The 19,281-nt window shown below is 39.9% G+C and overlaps 1 protein-coding gene across 4 annotated transcripts in view; it reads right to left on the bottom strand.

Annotated features, from left to right (window-relative positions):
• Positions 1–19,281, bottom strand: part of LOC124782041 (arylsulfatase B-like) — a 132,585-nt gene that overhangs the window by 61,145 nt on the left and 52,159 nt on the right. For 3 of the 4 annotated variants that reach the window (XM_047253909.1, XM_047253908.1, XM_047253910.1), the window contains 2 exons: positions 6,276–6,435; positions 1,965–2,191 (listed from right to left, as the gene is read on the bottom strand). In XM_047253909.1, coding sequence (XP_047109865.1) covers positions 1,965–2,191; positions 6,276–6,435 — 387 coding nt within the window. Of the gene's footprint in view, positions 1–1,964; positions 2,192–6,210; positions 6,436–19,281 lie in introns of all 4 variants that reach the window. The other variant, XM_047253912.1, reaches the window with a different exon arrangement.

Below are 19,281 nucleotides of genomic sequence, written 5' to 3'. Positions count from 1 at the left end.
AGTGCTGTCTGGTGGAACATGCAGGGAGTAGATGGTAGCACAACAAAGTTGCAGGCGCAATGCAAGGAGGTTGGGGGCTGAAAGGGGGGGGGGGGGGGGGGGGGAGGAACAATATAGAGCGGAAAAGGAGAGGAGCAGAGAAGGGGAAAAGACTGGTTAGTGTAGTGGCAGAGAAAGGCAAACAATGTGTGTGAGGGGATGTGAATTGGAAGGATGTGATAGGACAGTGGAGGCAGAAACTGGTGGAGAGTGTGAGGAAAGGAGGTTACCATAGGTTGAGACCAGACTACTTTTGGGACTGGAAAATATGTTGTAATGAATAACTCTCATCTGTGCAGTTCTTAAAAGCTGGTGGTGGAGGGGAGGATCCAGATGGTCAGGACTGTGAAGCAGTCATTGAAATCAAGCACATCATCTTCAGCTGCATGTTGTGCCACAGGTTGGTCCACTTCGCTTTTGGCCACAGTTTGGTGGTGGCCATTCATCCTGGTGGACAGCTGGTTGGTAGTGATAGCAATATAAAACACTCTGCAATGACTGCAGCAGAGTAAGTATACAATGTGAATGCACCGCCAATGCTCCCACGACCCCAAAGAACCAGCTACAAAGGAGTACCCCCTTTTAGACCAGAAGAAACCAACTACATTCTTCGTCAGAGCTTTGATTATCTATCAATATGCCTTGAAATAAGGAACATCCTTATCAAGATCCTCCCCATCTCTCCTAAAGTGGTGTTCCATCATCCACACAACCTTCACAACATTATAGTCCATTCCTATGCCACTTCCAACTCCAAGCCCTTGCCACAGGAATCATAACTCCATGGAAGACTTGCCCAATCCATCCACCCAGCACTTCCTATTCCTTTCCTGTCACAGGCCTATCCTATCCCATCAGAGGTCGGGCCACCTGTCAAAGCAGCCATGTCATATTCCAGCTATGCTGAAATTGTTGCACAGATTTTTATATTTATATGACCACCAACCAGCTGTCCGCCAGGATGAATGTCTACTACCAAAACATGGGCAGGAGCATAATGGACCACCCTGTGGCACAATATGCAGCTGAACATAACATGCTTGATTTAAATGGCTGCTTCACAAACCAGGCCATCTGGACCCTCCCCTCCACCACCAGTTTTTCTGAACTGTGTAGATGAGAGTCACCCTTACAACACATTCTCCACTTCCAAAATTATCCTGGCCTCAACCTACAGTGATCTATTGTCCCCAAACCTTCCACGAAACAGTTTCTGCCCTCTCTGTCATATCACCTACTCCTGATTCACATCCCCTCACTCTCATTGAGCACAGCTTTGTGCAAATGTACCCACAGACCTTTTCAGCTTCTCTGTTTTTCTTCTCCACCCCCCCCCCCCCCTCCTCCCAATCCCACTGCTTCTCAATGCTGCACCTGGCAGTGTGGATCTGCCACCACCATCTAGTCCCTGTGCGCTCCACTAGCCATACCCATACCCTGCTATCCCTCCCCTTTTCCTGCCCTACTCCAGATTGCTGCTTTTGTTCAATGTAATTGTTGCCTTATGGCCAGAGCAGCCAGAGGTAGCAGTCATGTGTGCATGAGGTGTGCATCTTGCTTGTATGGATGCATGTGTGTTGTCTTTTCTGAAGAAGGCTTTTGGCAAAAGCTAAATGTTTAGCAGCCTTTTTGTTGTGCCTGCCTGGAAGTCACCATGTCATCTTTACAGTGAGTATTGGCCTTTGTTTCTCATAATATTGTTCACAGAGCCACTTACGTATTTAATATATACTTTTGACATCTTTGTACATTGTCTTTGTACATGGTCGGTTATGCCATAAATTGCTGAACTCCCAGTGTAAAACTGATATGGTCATGTTTCAGCAGTGAAAAATACGTTATGATTTTACCAAATGACATTTACAGAGAAAAATTTGCTATATATTGAAAACGTTATCTGTCTTAATAAGTAATTGATTTTGTACCTCTTGTTCTATGGAATGGTTATGATACCCAATGTATCCATACCAGTAACCAAAATGTGAGTCAAATCCTCGGTATGTGGGAGTGAAATTTGATTTATGGCTGCCAATATGCCACTTCCCAATGGCATGTGTTGCATAACCAATTCTTTTGAAATGCTCAGGAAGAAGTTGTACAGACAGTGGTACACCACGTGGTTCACCTGCTCGTAGTGGATAACCTTGCATTCCTAAAAATGAAGAAAAGTTGCAATGTGCTCTTATTAGTAAGTAAATGAGTTACACAGCCATTATTAAGAATGCAGCTTTTACATGCCAGAACTGTCATGAATTTCCTTGATATACTTTAAAATGCAAGATGACTAACTTCTTACATTAATTATTAATAATAAATTTATAGTTCTTAAAAGCTTCAAAATTAAAATTGTGTCAACCCACTATTTTTAAATTATTTAATGATATATTTATATAATAGAGGGAAACATTCCACGTGGGAAAAATATATCTAAAAACAAAGATGATGTAACTCACCAGACGAAAGCGTTGGTATGTTGATAGAGACACTAACAACCACAAACACACACACACAAAATTCAAGCTTTCGCAACCCACAGTTGCTTCATCAGGAAAGAGGGAAGGAGAGGGAAAGATGAAAGGATGTGGGTTTTAAGGGAGAGTGTAAGGAGTCATTCCAATCCCAGGAGTGGAAAGATTTACCTTAGGAGGAGAAAGGGACAGGTATACACTCGTGCACACACACACATATCCATCCGCACATATACAGACACAAGCAGACATATGTAAAGGCAAGGGACCAAACTTTTTGCCTTTACATATGTCTGCTTGTGTCTGTATATGTGCGGATGGATATGTGTGTGTGTGTGCGCGAGTGTATACCTGTCCCTTTCTCCTCCTAAGGTATATCTTTCCGCTCCTGGGATTGGAATGACTCCTTACACTCTCCCTTAAAACCCACATCCTTTCATCTTTCCCTCTCCTTCCCTCTTTCCTGATGAAGCAACCGTGGGTTGCGAAAGCTTGAATTTTGTGTGTGTGTTTGTGGTTGTTAGTGTCTCTATCAACATACCAACGCTTTCGTCTGGTAAGTTACATCATCTTTATTTAATTACAACTGATAAATGAAAATAAACATCAAAGAGAGAGGGCCATGGCCTTCTCTCTCTCTCTCTCTCTCTCTCTCTCTCTCTCTCTCTCTCTCTCTCTCCCCCACTAGTTCTATTTTTTTATTTATTTATTCTTTGCCCATGGATCTAGTTGTGTGAATTGTACAATTTTATACATACGATGAATGTACATTAAATAAAACAGTACATTTCCAGGCAAATATGAGATAATTACTTACTTTCTGTTACAACATAACAGCTAATATTTAATATTCACACATACAGTATATATTGGATGGTTATAATTAGACTTTCCCTATTTAACATGTTATAACATGGATACTAATTACTGTATGAGTACCAAACTTGGTAGAATTAATGTCCAGAGTATGGGGTGCATACTTTCCATGCATCACAGCACCACTGTCCAGTTACAACTATGGCCACCAGGTTCCATGATCAGTCATCACGATTCACAGCCTCACACACCTGTCCAGTCACAGTGCACTTGTTGACTTGTCAACTTGAGCTTGGACAAAAGGAGCAGGGGCATTACTGGTGAAGCTCTATTATCAAAACAACAGTAATTCTGAGCTGCACTTCAAGAATATCACTGGCTGAAAGGATTACGGAAGGGTCTTCTTTCTCCACCTTCTATGCGGAGCATGATGAAGTTTGAATCAACTGGAAACTGGGCAATGCTCCGGGAACAGGCTGACAACTGGTTGCACCACAGGTGGTTGATGAAATCATTCTTGCTATGGCAGACAATGCTGCAAGCAATTCCTGATCATCAGGCAGCGCGCGTGCTGTGTCATGCTAGTTGAACATCCCATGGTCCACTGTATGGAAGGATTTTTGAACTATTCTCAAATGGTATCCATACAAGATCCGTATCATACAGCAGCTTGCACCACATGATGTACGACATCATGCTGACTTTGCCTCCACTTTCTCACAAGGATTGAAGTTGACGAGGGCTGTCCCTGGCCCATCCTATGGGCAGACAAAGCTCATTTTTCTCTGACAGGTGAGGTGAAGACACAGAATTGACAAGTGTGGGGATCTTCACCTCCAGTCACTGTACATGGTGAATGTGTCACCAGAAGGTGTGGCTTCATGGCTACATTCATCATTGGCCCATTCTTTTTTTTAACAGGTTGGTGCCCAAGGACCAAAGATGTGCAGTGTGACTGGTTACTGCGATATGCTTTGCCAGCATGTCATACCTGCCCTACAGGAGAGAGAGAGAGAGAAAGAGAGAGAGAGAGAGAGAGAGAGAGAGAGACTGAACTCAACAGTTTTCATGCAAGATGGGCCCTCATTGCACATCGCTTATGAAGTTCAACTGCTTATCCGAAACACATTAGGAAATGATCGAATTATCAGCCAATCATTTCCTTGGCCAGCACAATCACCTTATCTCGCACCCTGTGATATCTGATTTTGGGGCTACCTGAAGGACAGGGTTTACCAGCGCAGCATATCAAGAGAGGTAGCCAGCATACTTATAGCCATGCTTTGTTCTACTGTGCTGACTCTTCTCAACACTGATGGGCACCATATTGAGCCCCTTTTGTAGCAGTAATGGTACTGGTATGTAATGGTATGATGTACTATAGTAGCACACTAAAAGTGTTTCAATTAAATTGATTCTACATTATTTCTCTTCCCCATGTCCTTGACATTAATGCTGCCAAGTTTGGTCCTCGTACGGTAATTACATTTTCTGTCAGTTTATTGCTGCCTGACAAGAGAATAAACAACTGGAAAACCCAATTTATTATGACAGTCTCTCCATTTCGTAATATGCTGATAAATACAGACTCAAGGAATATATTACAATATACCGCACGCACAGAGCCATTCAAGCAATTACTCTTTCTGCACTCCCTACGTGAATGAAATGGGAAGATTTGTCAGATGTAGAAGTAACTTCAGGTGTGCTCCAGGGAAGGGTGTTGGGACCCTTGCTGTTCAAGGCGCAATATTAATGACCTTGTAGAGAATATTAATAGTAACCTAGGACTTTTTGCAGATAATGCAGTTATCTGTAATGAAGTTCCATCTGAAAGAAGTTGCATAAATATTTAGTCAGATCTCGATAAGATTTCAAAGTAGTGCAAAGATTGGCAACCTGCTTTAAATATTCAGAATTGTAAAACTGTGCACTTCACAAAACAAAGAAATGTAGTATCCTATAAGTTTAATATCCATGAAGCACTGTTAGAATTGGCCAACTCATACTAATACATGGGACAAGAAATGGCATGGTCACATAGGATCAGTCATGTGTAAAGCAGGTGGTAGACTTCAATTTTTAGTAGAATACTGGGGAAATGCAGTCAGTCCACAAAGGACATTGCTTACAAATCACTCCTGTGACCAGTTCTGGAATATTGCTTAATTTGTGGGACCCCTACCAAATAGAACTAACAGGGGATATAGAACTTACACAGAGAAGGGCAACACAATTGGTGACAGGTTTGTTTGATCCTTGGGAGAGCGTCATAGAGATACTGAAAGAACTGAACTGGAAGATTCTTGAAGATAGACATAAACTATTCTGAGAAAGTCTGTTAATGAAGTTTCAAGAACTGGCTTTCAATGATGACTCTACGAACATACTACAACCACCTACTTATCGCTCACATAGGGGTTGTGAGGATAAGATTAGAATAATTACTACATCCATAGAAGCATTCAAACAATCATTCTTCCCACACTCTATGAGTGAATGGAACAGGAAGAAACCCTAATAACTGGTACAGAGCATTGTACCTGATGCCATGTACCATGCGGTGTTTTGCAGAACATAGATCTATGTAGATGTAGAATATAACGTACTTAATGATACACAAAGTAATGCATTGCGATCCAGCCCCCGCCCCTCAACGATTGCTCCCTCTTCTAGTGTTATCTTCCAATCTTTGCCCTCATTCACTCTGAAAGAAGAAAATTAGGTTTACAAAGGCTTGTTATTTACAGGATGCTGTTATTTCTATCAGGTACAGGATAATTTCCTCTTAACTCATCAGATACAGAGATTTTGATTACAGTTACTCACATTCATGTATGCTGTATTGGATTTTATTATTTATTATGTAAATTTCATTATTACTTACATAAAATCTTAAATGGTCAGCATCATGACTATGAACAGCTCATGCCACTTCTTTCTGCCACTCACCAGTAGTGATGGGGTAACGCCCAGTGAGTAGTGCAGATCGTGATGGAGTGCAAGATGGCAAAGTATAATGGCGAGTCAAAACAACTCCTTGATATGCCAAAGCATCAATATTTGGTGTCTGTATTTCATCTGATCCATGAAATCCAACATCATTCCAGCCCTGTAAATTATTCACAATAGTGCTATTTAATATGATTACTATTGCCTTACTATAAGAGGACATATTTTGAATATTGTAGTCTGTCATTAGTAATACTTGGTTTATGTGATAGTAATCTGGGGTGCAAATATTGTCTCAGTTAGCATACAGTTACTTCAAAAACAGAAATGAATTACATAAATGCCTATGTAACAATGCAAGAATATATGAGGGCTGATTAGATACTAAGATTTCAAACTTGTTTTAACACACACAAACACGCGTGCGCAAATGTTCACTGAGTAAGAGAATAAAGATTTTTATGGCTAACTACCTCACTCTCGTCTGTGTAAAGTTCAGGACATTGTTGTTTTACTCTTTTCTGTGCTACACTTAAGCTGAGTGACGGCTAATGTAAGTCATCCCTTCTGGTAGTATTGGATTTATGAATGTTTCTGTTGTTTCTGAATTGCAAATTGACTCTCGATAAAAACTTCCCAAAGCAGTAAATGTAATGCGAAACTTCTGAGTTTACCCCTGCTGCTCCTATTTTGTTAGGAGAACAAACAAGGCCTCAGTCAGCTTGAACAACATTTGGCTAATCCTCTCTGGTTACAATAATCAGATACAAAATTGCTCATTTTGGAAGGACATGTGTAGCAGTTGTGGTTATTGTTCAGAATTGGCTGGTGGTTAAGATAAATGTTATGTAATATGTGTTCAGTCAAATACCCAAATAATGTTTTAATATTAGCATGAGCATAGGGACTCTCATCCCAGGATGAATCGTATCAGAATTCAATATGTTATTAGACTCTTGTAGTATGATTTCATAATTACAGTTTCAGAACCATCCTCTGCAGAGGCATTAATACTTTCTGAACTTCATCCACTAGTAATTAAATGTTATTAATTAGTCAACAAGACATCAATGGAAAAAGGAGAGGTTTTATTATCAGTTAATTGATACAAAGTCAAAATGTGGTTGGCCAGATGCTTTATGGAAACAATTCCCTCTGCAAATCTACTGAAGATATGGAAGGAGGCAAAGGCAATTACAGTGCTTAAACCAAGGAAAGCAGAAGATGATCTAAAGAACTTTAGCACTCTCTTTCTACTGTGTACAACCTATTAATGATTTGAGAGGGTTTTGGCCTCAAGACTAATGCCACTTACTGAAAAGGTGCTGCTGGTGGTACAAGTTGGTTTCAGGAAAAACAGAAGCTGTTGTGAACAATATTGATGCTGACCACATACATAGGAAGAGGTGTCCAGTATGCAATGAAGACAGGAGTATTGCTGTTCGATCTATCCACCAGCTAATGACACAGTCTGGAATCAAGGGCTTTTACGAAAACTTGTGAGTCACAACATAAACAAATGCTAAAGATCATGAAATATATATTAATGGAATGAACTTATAGAGTCTTTCTGAGAGCTAAGGTAGGCACTGTCAGAACATTTCACAATGGCCTACTTTGAGGTTCACAGCTCACCCCCCTATTTTTCAATTTATATAAATGAGATTTACCAAACACGCAGCTACACACATTTGCCTATTCCAATTATATAGTAGTTGTCACACTATCAAAGTCATTTGAACAGCTACAAACTACCATGAATAGTAATCTACATACTCTTCACGAGTGTTTACCCAATGGCACTTGAAACCAAATACTTCCAAATCTGTTAGTATCACTATGCGTCTCAACAACAAGGAAGCTAACAGGAAGTTGAGCCTTAAACTCAATGGAGAGCCAGTTTAACATAAAAACACCTCTAAATACTTAGGAGTTGAACTTCACCATACACTTTTGTACAAGCACCACATAGAAGAACTGAAATCGAGAAAGTCTATACTAGCCAAACTAGCAAGCAGCTCAAGGAGAAATGATGCAAACACACTGCACACATCGCGTTGGCAGTGATACATAGCACTGCAGAATACTATGCCCCAGGACAGGCAATGAGTGCCCACACAAAAAAAGTTGATGTGAAGCTCAGGGCATCAATGAGGATCATCAATGCCTTGCTGAAGCCCCACAACTTGGCTGTCAGTGCTATCCAAAATCAGACCACCAAACATGAGACAGAAAATGCAATAAAAAAGTGTGGAAGAAGATATAAAACTAATTAGATCTCCCAATTCATTACCATTTACACACAAAGGATTGACTGAAGTCAAAGATGTCACTCCGGAAAACCATCCAAAGATCATAAGACTTTGAGGAAGAAAGGGATTGGTGGGAAAACTAGCAAAGAAACATCCCACAAAATGGATACCTTATTGCTGACATAACCAGACAAGTTCCTGGTTTTGACCTTCCAAGAAGACTCTGGACCAGATTAGACAGAATAAGGACTGGAAATGGTCCCTGTAAAAGCTTAATGACAAAGTAGGATCTTGAAAATGATCCTTTCTGTGAATACAGTGGACTTCAAACTACAGAACTTATTTTCAATTGCTCAATTTATGGTTTCAAAGGAGGAGGAATTAAGGCCATCCACAGTGCCTCCAGAGAAGCCCTCCAGTGGCTAAGTAATCTTCAGTGTGCTGTTTGACTGTAATGTGTACAGTGTACATCTTACTTCATTAACAAGCTTTCATTTGGTTTACAAAATGAAGAAGAAAGGGGCTTACAAGTGGCAATGCGTGAGTTGGACCATGATTTCATTGCAGTATTTGTAGATGGCCAATGCAGCAAAAATACAGCAAATGGTGAATATGTAACATTTCAGTGCAGCTGCTCTTCATTTTGTTTAAAACAATGTTGGAGAGAAGTGATTATTTGTGAACTATAAACTGGGAATAGGTGTGACTTTTAGAAGTAATAGGCCAAGTGCTAAGACTGACAATGAATATTAACAGTGATGATACCACTGGGAGTGTAGGAGATGCCAAAATGAAGGACAACCTGACTATAAATGTTGATTCCAAAAATGAATCAAAAAATACGTCAAGTAACAGCAACTTAAAAAGTGAGAATAATGAACTTGAGGAACTGCTAGCCAGCTCAACAATGGTGCTCTTTCCAGCAGCAGAGAAAGAGGTGGCATAGGTAACATACCACCCCAATTAAACAGTTCAAATCCACTGGGTTACACAAGATCGCATTCAGTGTCCTCAACAAACATATAAAGAACATAAAAACCCCATTAACAATGATAATTAACAAATCTTTCTGTGCTGGCTGCTTTCTTGAATGCCTGAAACAAGCAAAAGTAATACCAGTACTCAAAAATAGTAAGGCAGAAAATGTAGAAAACCACAGACCAATTTCTTTTTTATCTTGCATTTCCAAAGCAATATAAACCATAAAGAAAAATAGACTAATGAAGTATCTACATAAGTATGATCTCTAAGCAATGAATATTGCATGAAGAATTTGGTTCCAGGCCCACAAGAGGTACATAGCCATCTATATCATAGTATACTAAAGTGTATTTGAAGCAGTAGTTGAGGATGAGAATTTTTTTTTGAGGATGAGAATGCAACAGGCTTTTCGGTTCTTTTTTTTTTTTTTTTTGTCAAAATCATTTGACACAGTTGACTACAGACTACACAATGTTACTACATAAATTGGAACTATAAGGATTAAGGGGTAGGGTAAAGAATTTGTTTAAGTAATACTTGGAAAACTGGGTACAAGATGTTTAAGTCTCACGTATTCTATTATACTGATGCTGAAACACTTTCCAGATCTGAAACATATTAATATGGGCATCCCCAGGCAACTGTATTGGGCCCAGTCCTCTCCCTTATATAGACAAATGATTTCCCATAGTGTCAGATAAGGGAAAAAATACTACTTGCTGATGACAGCACAGTAGCCATTACAGACAAAGATTCAACGCAGTTAACAGAAAAATCCAATGAAGCTCCAAGAGACTTCCACTACTGGTCATTAAGGAATAGAGTAACTTTAAACATGAAAAAGACAATCTGCATAAACTTCCAACTAAATGAAAAACCTCAATGATCCTACACTGAAAGTAGACAACGATGTGCTAGACTATGTAGCTGGTGACAAATTATTGAGGACGAATGTAGACTGTTGGTTGAAATCGACAGAACATGTGAGAACTTTGGCAGAGAAGCTACCCTCTCAGCTATGAGGGGATGTGCAGAAGGTTAGGAGGTTACTGTAGAAGCGGTGGACAATAGTAGCCCAAGGCAGCAGTAGGAAGTGAGCAGGCTGGAGAGTTTTTTGAGGTGGCATTGTCCATGTTCCCCTAGTTCCTGGAGGGCAAGAGTTTCAATGCGTGTTAAGGGTTCCAGGATTTTGGAATTGCATAGCAGAATTTTACAAATGGAAAGAAGATATTGCAAGGAGGCTTGGGCTTGATAGGTATGGTTTGTAGGACTATGTTGGTGAGGGCTAAGGACATAGCTGACAAATCCTGTCTCGCAGACCTGCTACATTTACCCCACCCTCCAAAACTCCCTCCCACCACCACACAGAATCCTGAAACAGGGTAATGAACCTTTCTTCCAAAAGCCTTAGTCCCACAAAAATTTCAGCCCTTTCCAAAGGCATCATCTTTCGCCCCGCTCCCAAATTCAATCGTGCAGGACATGTTAAAGACCTTCTCCCGGTCCCTACAGTGGAAACACTTTTTCACCACCAACACTACCAAATCGGAATCAAACAAAGACCAGTGTTGAACCCTGCTGATCCATTTGACTCCTCCATCCAACCATGATCCACCCGCACTGCTCCCAAATCACCTCCTGTTAACTTTCCAGTATTTCTTAACCTCAAACCTTTATTTTATTTATTTATTTACATGTCAAGTTCCGTAGGAACAAATTGAGGAGCAAATCTCCAAGGTCATGGAATGTGTCAGTACATGAAGTTACAACATAAAAGTAATAACAGATAAAAATAAAATGTTTATGAACACAAAAAAAGTCAAGCCATAAGTTTAAGTAAATGCAATCAACAATATAACATAAGAATCAGCTTAATTTTTCGAGAAACTCTTCAAGAGAATAGGAGTGACCCATGAGGAGACTCTTCAGTTTCAATTTGAAAGTATGTGCATTACTGCTAATATTTTTGAATTCCTGTGGTAGCTTGATAAAAATGGATACAGCAGTATATTGCACATCCTTCTGCACAAGAGTTACGAAGTCCAATCCAAATGCAGATTGGATTTCTACTGAGTATTAACTGAGTGAAAGCTACTTATTCTTGGGAATAAGCTGATATTGTTAACAAGAAGTAACTGTAAAGAAAATATATTATGTAATTATAAATGTGTGTATGTCTAGTTATAAAAACTACACAAAATATGAGAAACCTGTTTCATTGTAAATGTAAATATGTGCTCATGTGTTGTAAACTGATGACATCCATACAATATTTATTGTTCCATGGATGAATAAATAAACAAATAAATAAATAAAAAATAAAAGAAGCCAATGTCAAAACACCCAGACTAGTGAGCAGGAGTCAACAAGAGGTTCGCAGACTTACACCACTTATTGCCCAAACCGCCCATTTCTGAGCCAAAAATATCCTTTTAGAATGGGAAGAGTTACCCTGAAATATAATACCATATGACATTAGCGAATGAAAATAAGCAAAGTAGACTAAATTTCGTGTTGAACAATCACTTACTTCAGATACCGTTTGAATAGTAAAAATGGCAGTATTAAGTCTTTGAATAAGATCCTGAACATGGGCTTTCCATGATAGTTTATGATCTATCTGAACACCTAGAAATTTGAACTGTTCAGTGTCACAAATCACATGCCCGTTCTGTGAAATTAAAATGTCGGGTTTTGTTGAATTGTGTGTCAGAAATTGTAAAAACCGAGTCTTACTGTGATTTAGTGTTGGTTTATTTTCTACAGGCCATGAACTTATGTCATGAACTGCACTCTATGAAACCAAGCCAGAGTTGCACACCACATCCTTTACTACCAAGCTAATGTCATCAGCAAACAGAAATATTTTAGAGTTACTATTAATAATCTTGCCTCACCATCATTCCCCAAATCCCTCTACATGCAAACTAAACTTACATCTACAGAAAGAACTGCAATCCACCACCTAGAAACTGATCCTGACCTTATAATCCTACCTGCTGACAAAGGCTCCAACACTGTAGTCTTGAACTACAAGAATTACCTGGCAGAAGGACTCAGATTCATCCACCAACAAACCCTGCCACAGTGACCCCGTTCCGGAGATCCAGCAGGATCTCCATTCTCTCCTCAAATCCTTAGGCCCATCCCAGAACCTCTCCCCTGAGTCTATCTCTCGCCTCCCCCTACCACTCCTACCTTCTACTTGCTCCCTAAACTCCATAAGCCAGGATGCACCATTGCACCCAGTAATTGTGCCCACACTGAGAGAATCCCTGCTCTCATACACCAACATCTTCAGCCTACTACCCAAAACCTACCCTCCTGCATAAAAGATATCAACCACTTCCTGCATTAACTCTCCACAGTTTCTGCCCTGCTCGTCACTATTGATGCCACCTCCTATTACACTAACATCCCCAATGCCATGGCCTTACGGTTATTGAACACTACGTTTCTCAATGTCTGAAGGAATTCAAACCAACAACCTCCTTCCTAGTCACTGTGGCGACTATATCCTCACCCACAGTTACTTCTTCTTTGAAGGCATTACCTACAAACAAATCCAGAGTACGCCTATGGGCACCCGCATAGCACCATCCTCTGCCAACCTAGTCACGGACCATGGAGAGGAATCATTCCTAAATACCCAGAATCCTAAATCCCTCACGTACTTCAGATTCACTGATGACATCTTCACGAACTGGATCAAGGGTGAGGACACCCTATCCACATTCCTCCAGAGCCTCAACACCTTCTCCCCCATTCACTTCACCTGGTCCTATTCAACACAACAAACCACCTTCCTCGATGTTGACCTCCACCTCAAATGATGGCTACATCAGTACCTCTGTCCACATCAAACCTACCAACCACCAGCAATACCTCCATTTTAACAGCTGCCACCCGTTCTATAACTAGAATTCTCCTCCGTACAGTCTAGCCATCTGTTGCAGCTGCATCTGCAGTGATGATCTGTCCCTCTCAAAATTTGTCAAAGGCCCACTCTGAGGCATTACAGAATGTAATTAACCCCTCAACCCTTGTACAAAAACAGATCTCCCATACCTCATTTTTCCAATCTCCCATACCTTATCTCTCCTGTCACCAACATCTCCCAAAGTCCCATCATCTGGCCACAGAGGAGCATTTTCCTCATGACCCTATACCACCAGGACTGGAATTACTGAATTACATTCTCCACCAGGGTTTTGACTAGCTCTCATTGTGCCCTGAAATGAGAATTGTCCTACTCACTGCCCTACCAACTGCCCCTCCCCCTCCCCAAAGTAGTATTCCGCCACCTACCAAACATACACAATATCTTCGTCCATCCCTACACAACTCCTGGTCCCAACACCTTGCCTCATAGCTCATACCCCTGTAATAGACCTAGGCATAGGACCTGTCCCATATATCCTCCTACCACCATCTATTCCAGTCCAGTCACAAACATCACCTATCCCATCTACTTGTGAAACCAGTCATGTGATTTACAAGCTAACCTGCAACCACTGTGCTGCATTCTACATGGGTATGACAACCAACAACCTGTCTGTCCACATGAATGGCCACCGACAAACTGAGGCCAAAAAACAACTGGACCACCCTGTCATTGAGCATGCCGCCCAATATGACGTTCTTCATTTCAATAACTGCTTTACAGCCTGTGGCATCTGGATCCTTCCCACCAACACCATCTTTTCTGAATTGCACAGGTGGAACTCTCCCTGCAATATATCCTACATTCCCGTAACCCTCCTGGTGACAACCTTTGTCAGTCATTGTCCCTACCCATCTAGCCCCCTCCCTATTCTCATTCCAGCACTACACAGCCCTCTGTTCCACCAATGCACCCACGATCATTTTCCTTCTCTCCTTCCCCGCACTCTGTCTAACCTAGCTGCACCAAGCTGCCCTATTCTCTCTCGACCTTGTCCCTTCACACTTCCCTGGCAGCACTTTACCATCCCCACCCTTACTCTGCTATCCCTCCCTCTACCCACCTCAACCTCTTCCTTACCCTCACCCAGTTGCCTCTCCCATCATGTGCTGCTGCTCATAGTCTAGCATCAGTGACCAGAGACTGTGGTCATGTGTATGTAAGTTGCATTTGCTTGAGTCTTGCTGTTGTCTGTTTTTGACAATGGCCTGGTTGGCTGAAAGCTTATTTTGTGACAATTTTTTTGTTGTGACTATCTGCGACTCAGCATCTCTGATATATGGTGAGTAGCAAAGATCCTTTACATTCCGTCTTGGATTATCCACTGTTTGATTTAATCATCGTCATCCTGAGCATTTTCCAGCCCCAGGATAGCCTGTTCGGAACATAAGCCTCACAATCTAGTCCTGTTTTCCCACTATTTTTCTGCATTCACTCTGGTCTGGTCCTTGCCTCTTTTTTCAACACACTCCCTTCTATCTTACACTCATCTATTCCTTGGTCTTTTTCTTTGCATCTCCATTTCATATACCTTCTTTAGAATTGTCTTGTTTTCTATTCTCTCTAACTGCCCATACTATCTTAGCCTTGATGTTTCTATCCTGCTCTGCAAAAGATCCTCTTTCACTACTTCTTTTACCCTTTCATTCTCCACCCTATCTCTCCTTGTCACTCCTATCCTATATGTTTATCTCCGCATAAATAGTCTGGTTCAGGCTGTTCCTGTTAAGTGTCTAGACTGGTTTGGGTAGCTCTAGTGAATTCACTATAGAAAGTATTGCACCATATACTGTTTTTACACGTGGGCAACATGGCAAGTGTTAAAATTAATCACTGTCTTGTGACACAGGTGCAGTAACCTCGATTTTTTCCATCCAATGTGGTATGAACTTGCCATTGTGGATGGGCTTACCTAACTAACAGTGCCATAACTATTGACTGCCAAACTTGTGCAGTCATCCTCATTGAACAGTATGGATGGCATAATGTGCAAGTCCAACCACAACCATCATACTGCAGTTCATCTGTCATTTGTAGCCAACCCCATTTATGTCTGCTTGTGTCTGTATATGTGCGGATGGATATGTGTGTGTGTGCGAATGTATACCTGTCCTTTCTTCCCCCCCGGGATTGAAATGACTCCTTACCCTCTCCCTTAAAACCCACATCCTTTCATCTTTCCCTCTCCTTCCCTCTTTCCTGATGAAGCAACCGTTGGTTGCGAAAGCTTTAATTTTGTGTGTGTTCTTATATTTGTTTGTGTGTCTATCAACATGCCAACGCTTTTGCTAGGTAAGTTACATCATCTTTGTTTTTAGATATATTTTTCCCACGTGGAATGTTTCCCTCTATTATATTCATATCATTAATTACAACCGCATTTACATTAAGAAAAATACAGTGTCATGTTTTTTTTTTTGTTTTTTTTTTTTTTTTTATGATGTTTCCCATGTCTTTCCACTAGTTTAAGTTCTGTTAAGTATACAATGTATATATGAGTAATGACTGATTGATCTTTCCTGCCATTTGTAATCTTTCTTGGATGACTTAAATGTTTCATTTTTTTTTTAATTCCTTCCCTTGGATTTTACATAGGCGTGATGAACCCACGGTCAAAAATTTTAAGTGTTTCAAGGACATGTTGCCCGTTTTGGGCATGTTGTGTGACAGTTGGAGTTGTCATTCTGTATTGGCCAGTGGTTAAGATAAAGGTGCTGAAAATATTTTTTTGGTGAAGTGCACAAATAATGTTTAATGTAAGTGTGGGTACATGGATGTCATCCCAGAATGAATCATTTCAGGAAGTAAGGTGTTATCAGAACCTCATGGCATGATTTCATTATCCCAATTCCATAACTGTCATCTACAAAGGCATCTTTTTCCGTTGTACTTCCTGAACTTCATTCAATGGTACTTAAATTTTATTAATTAGTCAACAAGTCATCATCACTGACAAAAAGCAGAGGCATTATTATCACTTAAGTGAGACAAATAAGGACTCACAAGCTGCTTTCAGTATTCTCAGCTGTTTGAAGAGCCATCTAAAAGGGGTTAAATTACTGAGCAGACATCATGTATAATGTGTTAATATTGGGAACATATTACACATAGCAACATAAATAAATACAAATTCATTATATTATTAAGAATTTGGGGTAAGATAAACAGCTCTCCAGTCCTAAGTACATGAGTGAATGTTCATGAAATGAGGTAACATGTTTAACTATTTTTTAAAAAAAGTCATTTACTATGTAAAAGTTTTATTCAAATATTTTTTTAATTTACACTTGAAATCTTGACTTTTTCACTTCTTTAACTTTATTCAATAGCTAATTTATACAGAAGTGAGATTTGGATGATAAAAAGTACAAACAGCAATAGTTTTACAGTGATGAAAAGGCTTACACAGCATAGACAAGCACTGAGAAATGCATCAAGCAAGGCTACAAACTGAAGGCCACAACAACAACAGTAACAATAATAATTTACTGAATGTCTGTATCCAATGTGCAAAACATTTCTTTGGCTACGTGAAGTTTGGCATTCAATCACATTAGTGCATTGATTGTTTTCAAAATTATGTTAGTGACCATTTAAGTTCAATGAGATATCTGTATGTAATAGGTATTTTGCGATGGGTCCAATATATTAATATACATTGATGTTAAGGTGTTAACATTAAGTCTCCTAAAGTACTGCCAGCATCACTCATTTTCCTTCAGCTTATACATTATACAAACTAAGTTTTGTTTGATAGTTCTTGGTTGTTTAGGAATTTCTCATTTTTGTTATGAGAGACAGAAACTAATGTGACTCATTTTTATACACTGACAACAACATTGCTCTCACTCATTAGCAGTATAAGTATTTTTTGTGGTTGTTGCCAGTTTTGTCAATTATTAGAATATTTGTGTCATCAGCAACCAGTGTGGTATGTCCAGAAGGGAGTTGTGTATTTATATCATCAATTGATGATGATAACAATACGGGACCTACAATTGGACCTTGTGGTACATTGTAACCAACTAGTATTGTGACGAATGTTATCCTTGTTCTTTTCAAATTTCATTTGCTTCCAAACATTGGTTTTTAGTTAGTCAGGAAATACACCAACACTTGCTCATTGGTTACATATTTATCACTAAGTCTGCATATGGCTGTAATACCTTATTCAGTGCACCATCACACCCAGAGAAATTGGTGCTTGCTGGAATTCAGTGATTTAGCAGCCATGATAGCATTCATGCAGATGCTATCAATATAACAAATGCATGTAGAGCTACATCTGTAGGTACGTTATTTTTGTATTAACAAGCACTTTATGCTGTAGTGTTCTCAGTATCAAACACAGATAGTGCAAGCATTAAATTCTCAGCAAGTATGGGTCTGCTCTTTATGTTTTGCATGTGAGGATATTGATATTGTAATTAAAATTGAAGACCACAGTCCTGGTACTGCACATTTGAGTTTGAAAGTCATAGTACAATCCAGAATTACTGCCATATATTTAGGTATTTACAATCATTCACCCTGTCATGTCTCATTTAATAATAATAATAATCATTATTATTTCTAAGTTTCCAACTTCTGTGGTGTCCCTTCAAGTGGGTCTGCCAGAATTAGCCACAATTACAAGTAATTTCATATAGTGCACTTCTTTCCAAAGGTGGAGTGCCGTCTTAATGACTGGGAAAAAAGTGCCCAACGGTGCTGTGCCCACAAAATGGTTTTTTTACATTCCTGGATATATGCTTCCTGGCTACATCCAGTGAGACTTTTCCTAAGTATAGAATTGTGCACCATTTATTCCTTTCAATGAGCCTCCTGCCAGGCATTTAACTGAACTGCAGAGTAGTCACGCACATGTAGAGTACTGATTTTTGCAGTAATAAATTATAACAACCTATCTAATCGATGATTTAGAGCATTGTAGAATTAATTTTATTGTCGCCTTACTACAGCACGTAAATAACATAAGGATGCCCCTCAACTTTTCTACTGTCACAGTCTCATGTAAATTGACATAAAATATGGTGAGGGACACAACATTGTTTACTTGCTAAAATAATAATTCACACTGACATGATTAGCAAGAACTTTTGAAGTGCATTTGTGTTCAGAAACATATTCAGTGTCTTTATCCAAGTCCTAATTATCCACATCATCCTCTGATTTGCACAAATATTTCCCGAAATGTTATCCCGGCATGAACACCCTAGACATTACTAGTACTGGCAGTCATGTTTTTGGCACTTTTCACTGCTTGCTTGCACACATCCATGATAAAAGTTGCTATAAGTTAGAATCTGAGATAGGCTGCCATTTCTCTGTTTATCGGACCTACTAATATGAATAAAGTACGTCATTTTCCATGTTTTACATGCGATATTTCGGTTTCTCATCTGCTGTCCCTTCCACTCCTTACAGCCGAGGTCTTCAGTTATAGAGTGAGCCTGAATGTCCGCCAGTGTGTGGCAAGACTAGTATACCCTGATGTCATACCTTTCATGATCAAGGTACCAATTGGCATTTCCAGAAGCATACTGTAAGAACCCTCACCAGAAACACATAGATGACTGTGTGGATGTTTGATTGGCTTGTCCAGTCCCACGATTTTTCAAAAAATGGTTCAGATGGCTCTGAGCACTATGGGACTTAATTTTTGAGGTCATCAGTCCCCATGATTTTTCGCCCATAGAGCATGCCTGGGGTACAATAGGAATATGTAGGCCACCACTCTTCATGAAGTGATACAATGGATATTTCCATAAATGCAGCAATGAATACAAGAGTATATTTGTGCCCATGGAGGGGTGGGGAGGGGGGTGGG

The sequence above is a fragment of the Schistocerca piceifrons genome, chromosome 1 (genome assembly GCF_021461385.2).
Source record: "Schistocerca piceifrons isolate TAMUIC-IGC-003096 chromosome 1, iqSchPice1.1, whole genome shotgun sequence".
Taxonomy (NCBI): domain Eukaryota; kingdom Metazoa; phylum Arthropoda; class Insecta; order Orthoptera; family Acrididae; genus Schistocerca; species Schistocerca piceifrons.
The sequence above is the reverse complement of the archived record's forward strand: the minus strand, read 5'-3'. Positions and strand labels throughout refer to the sequence as shown.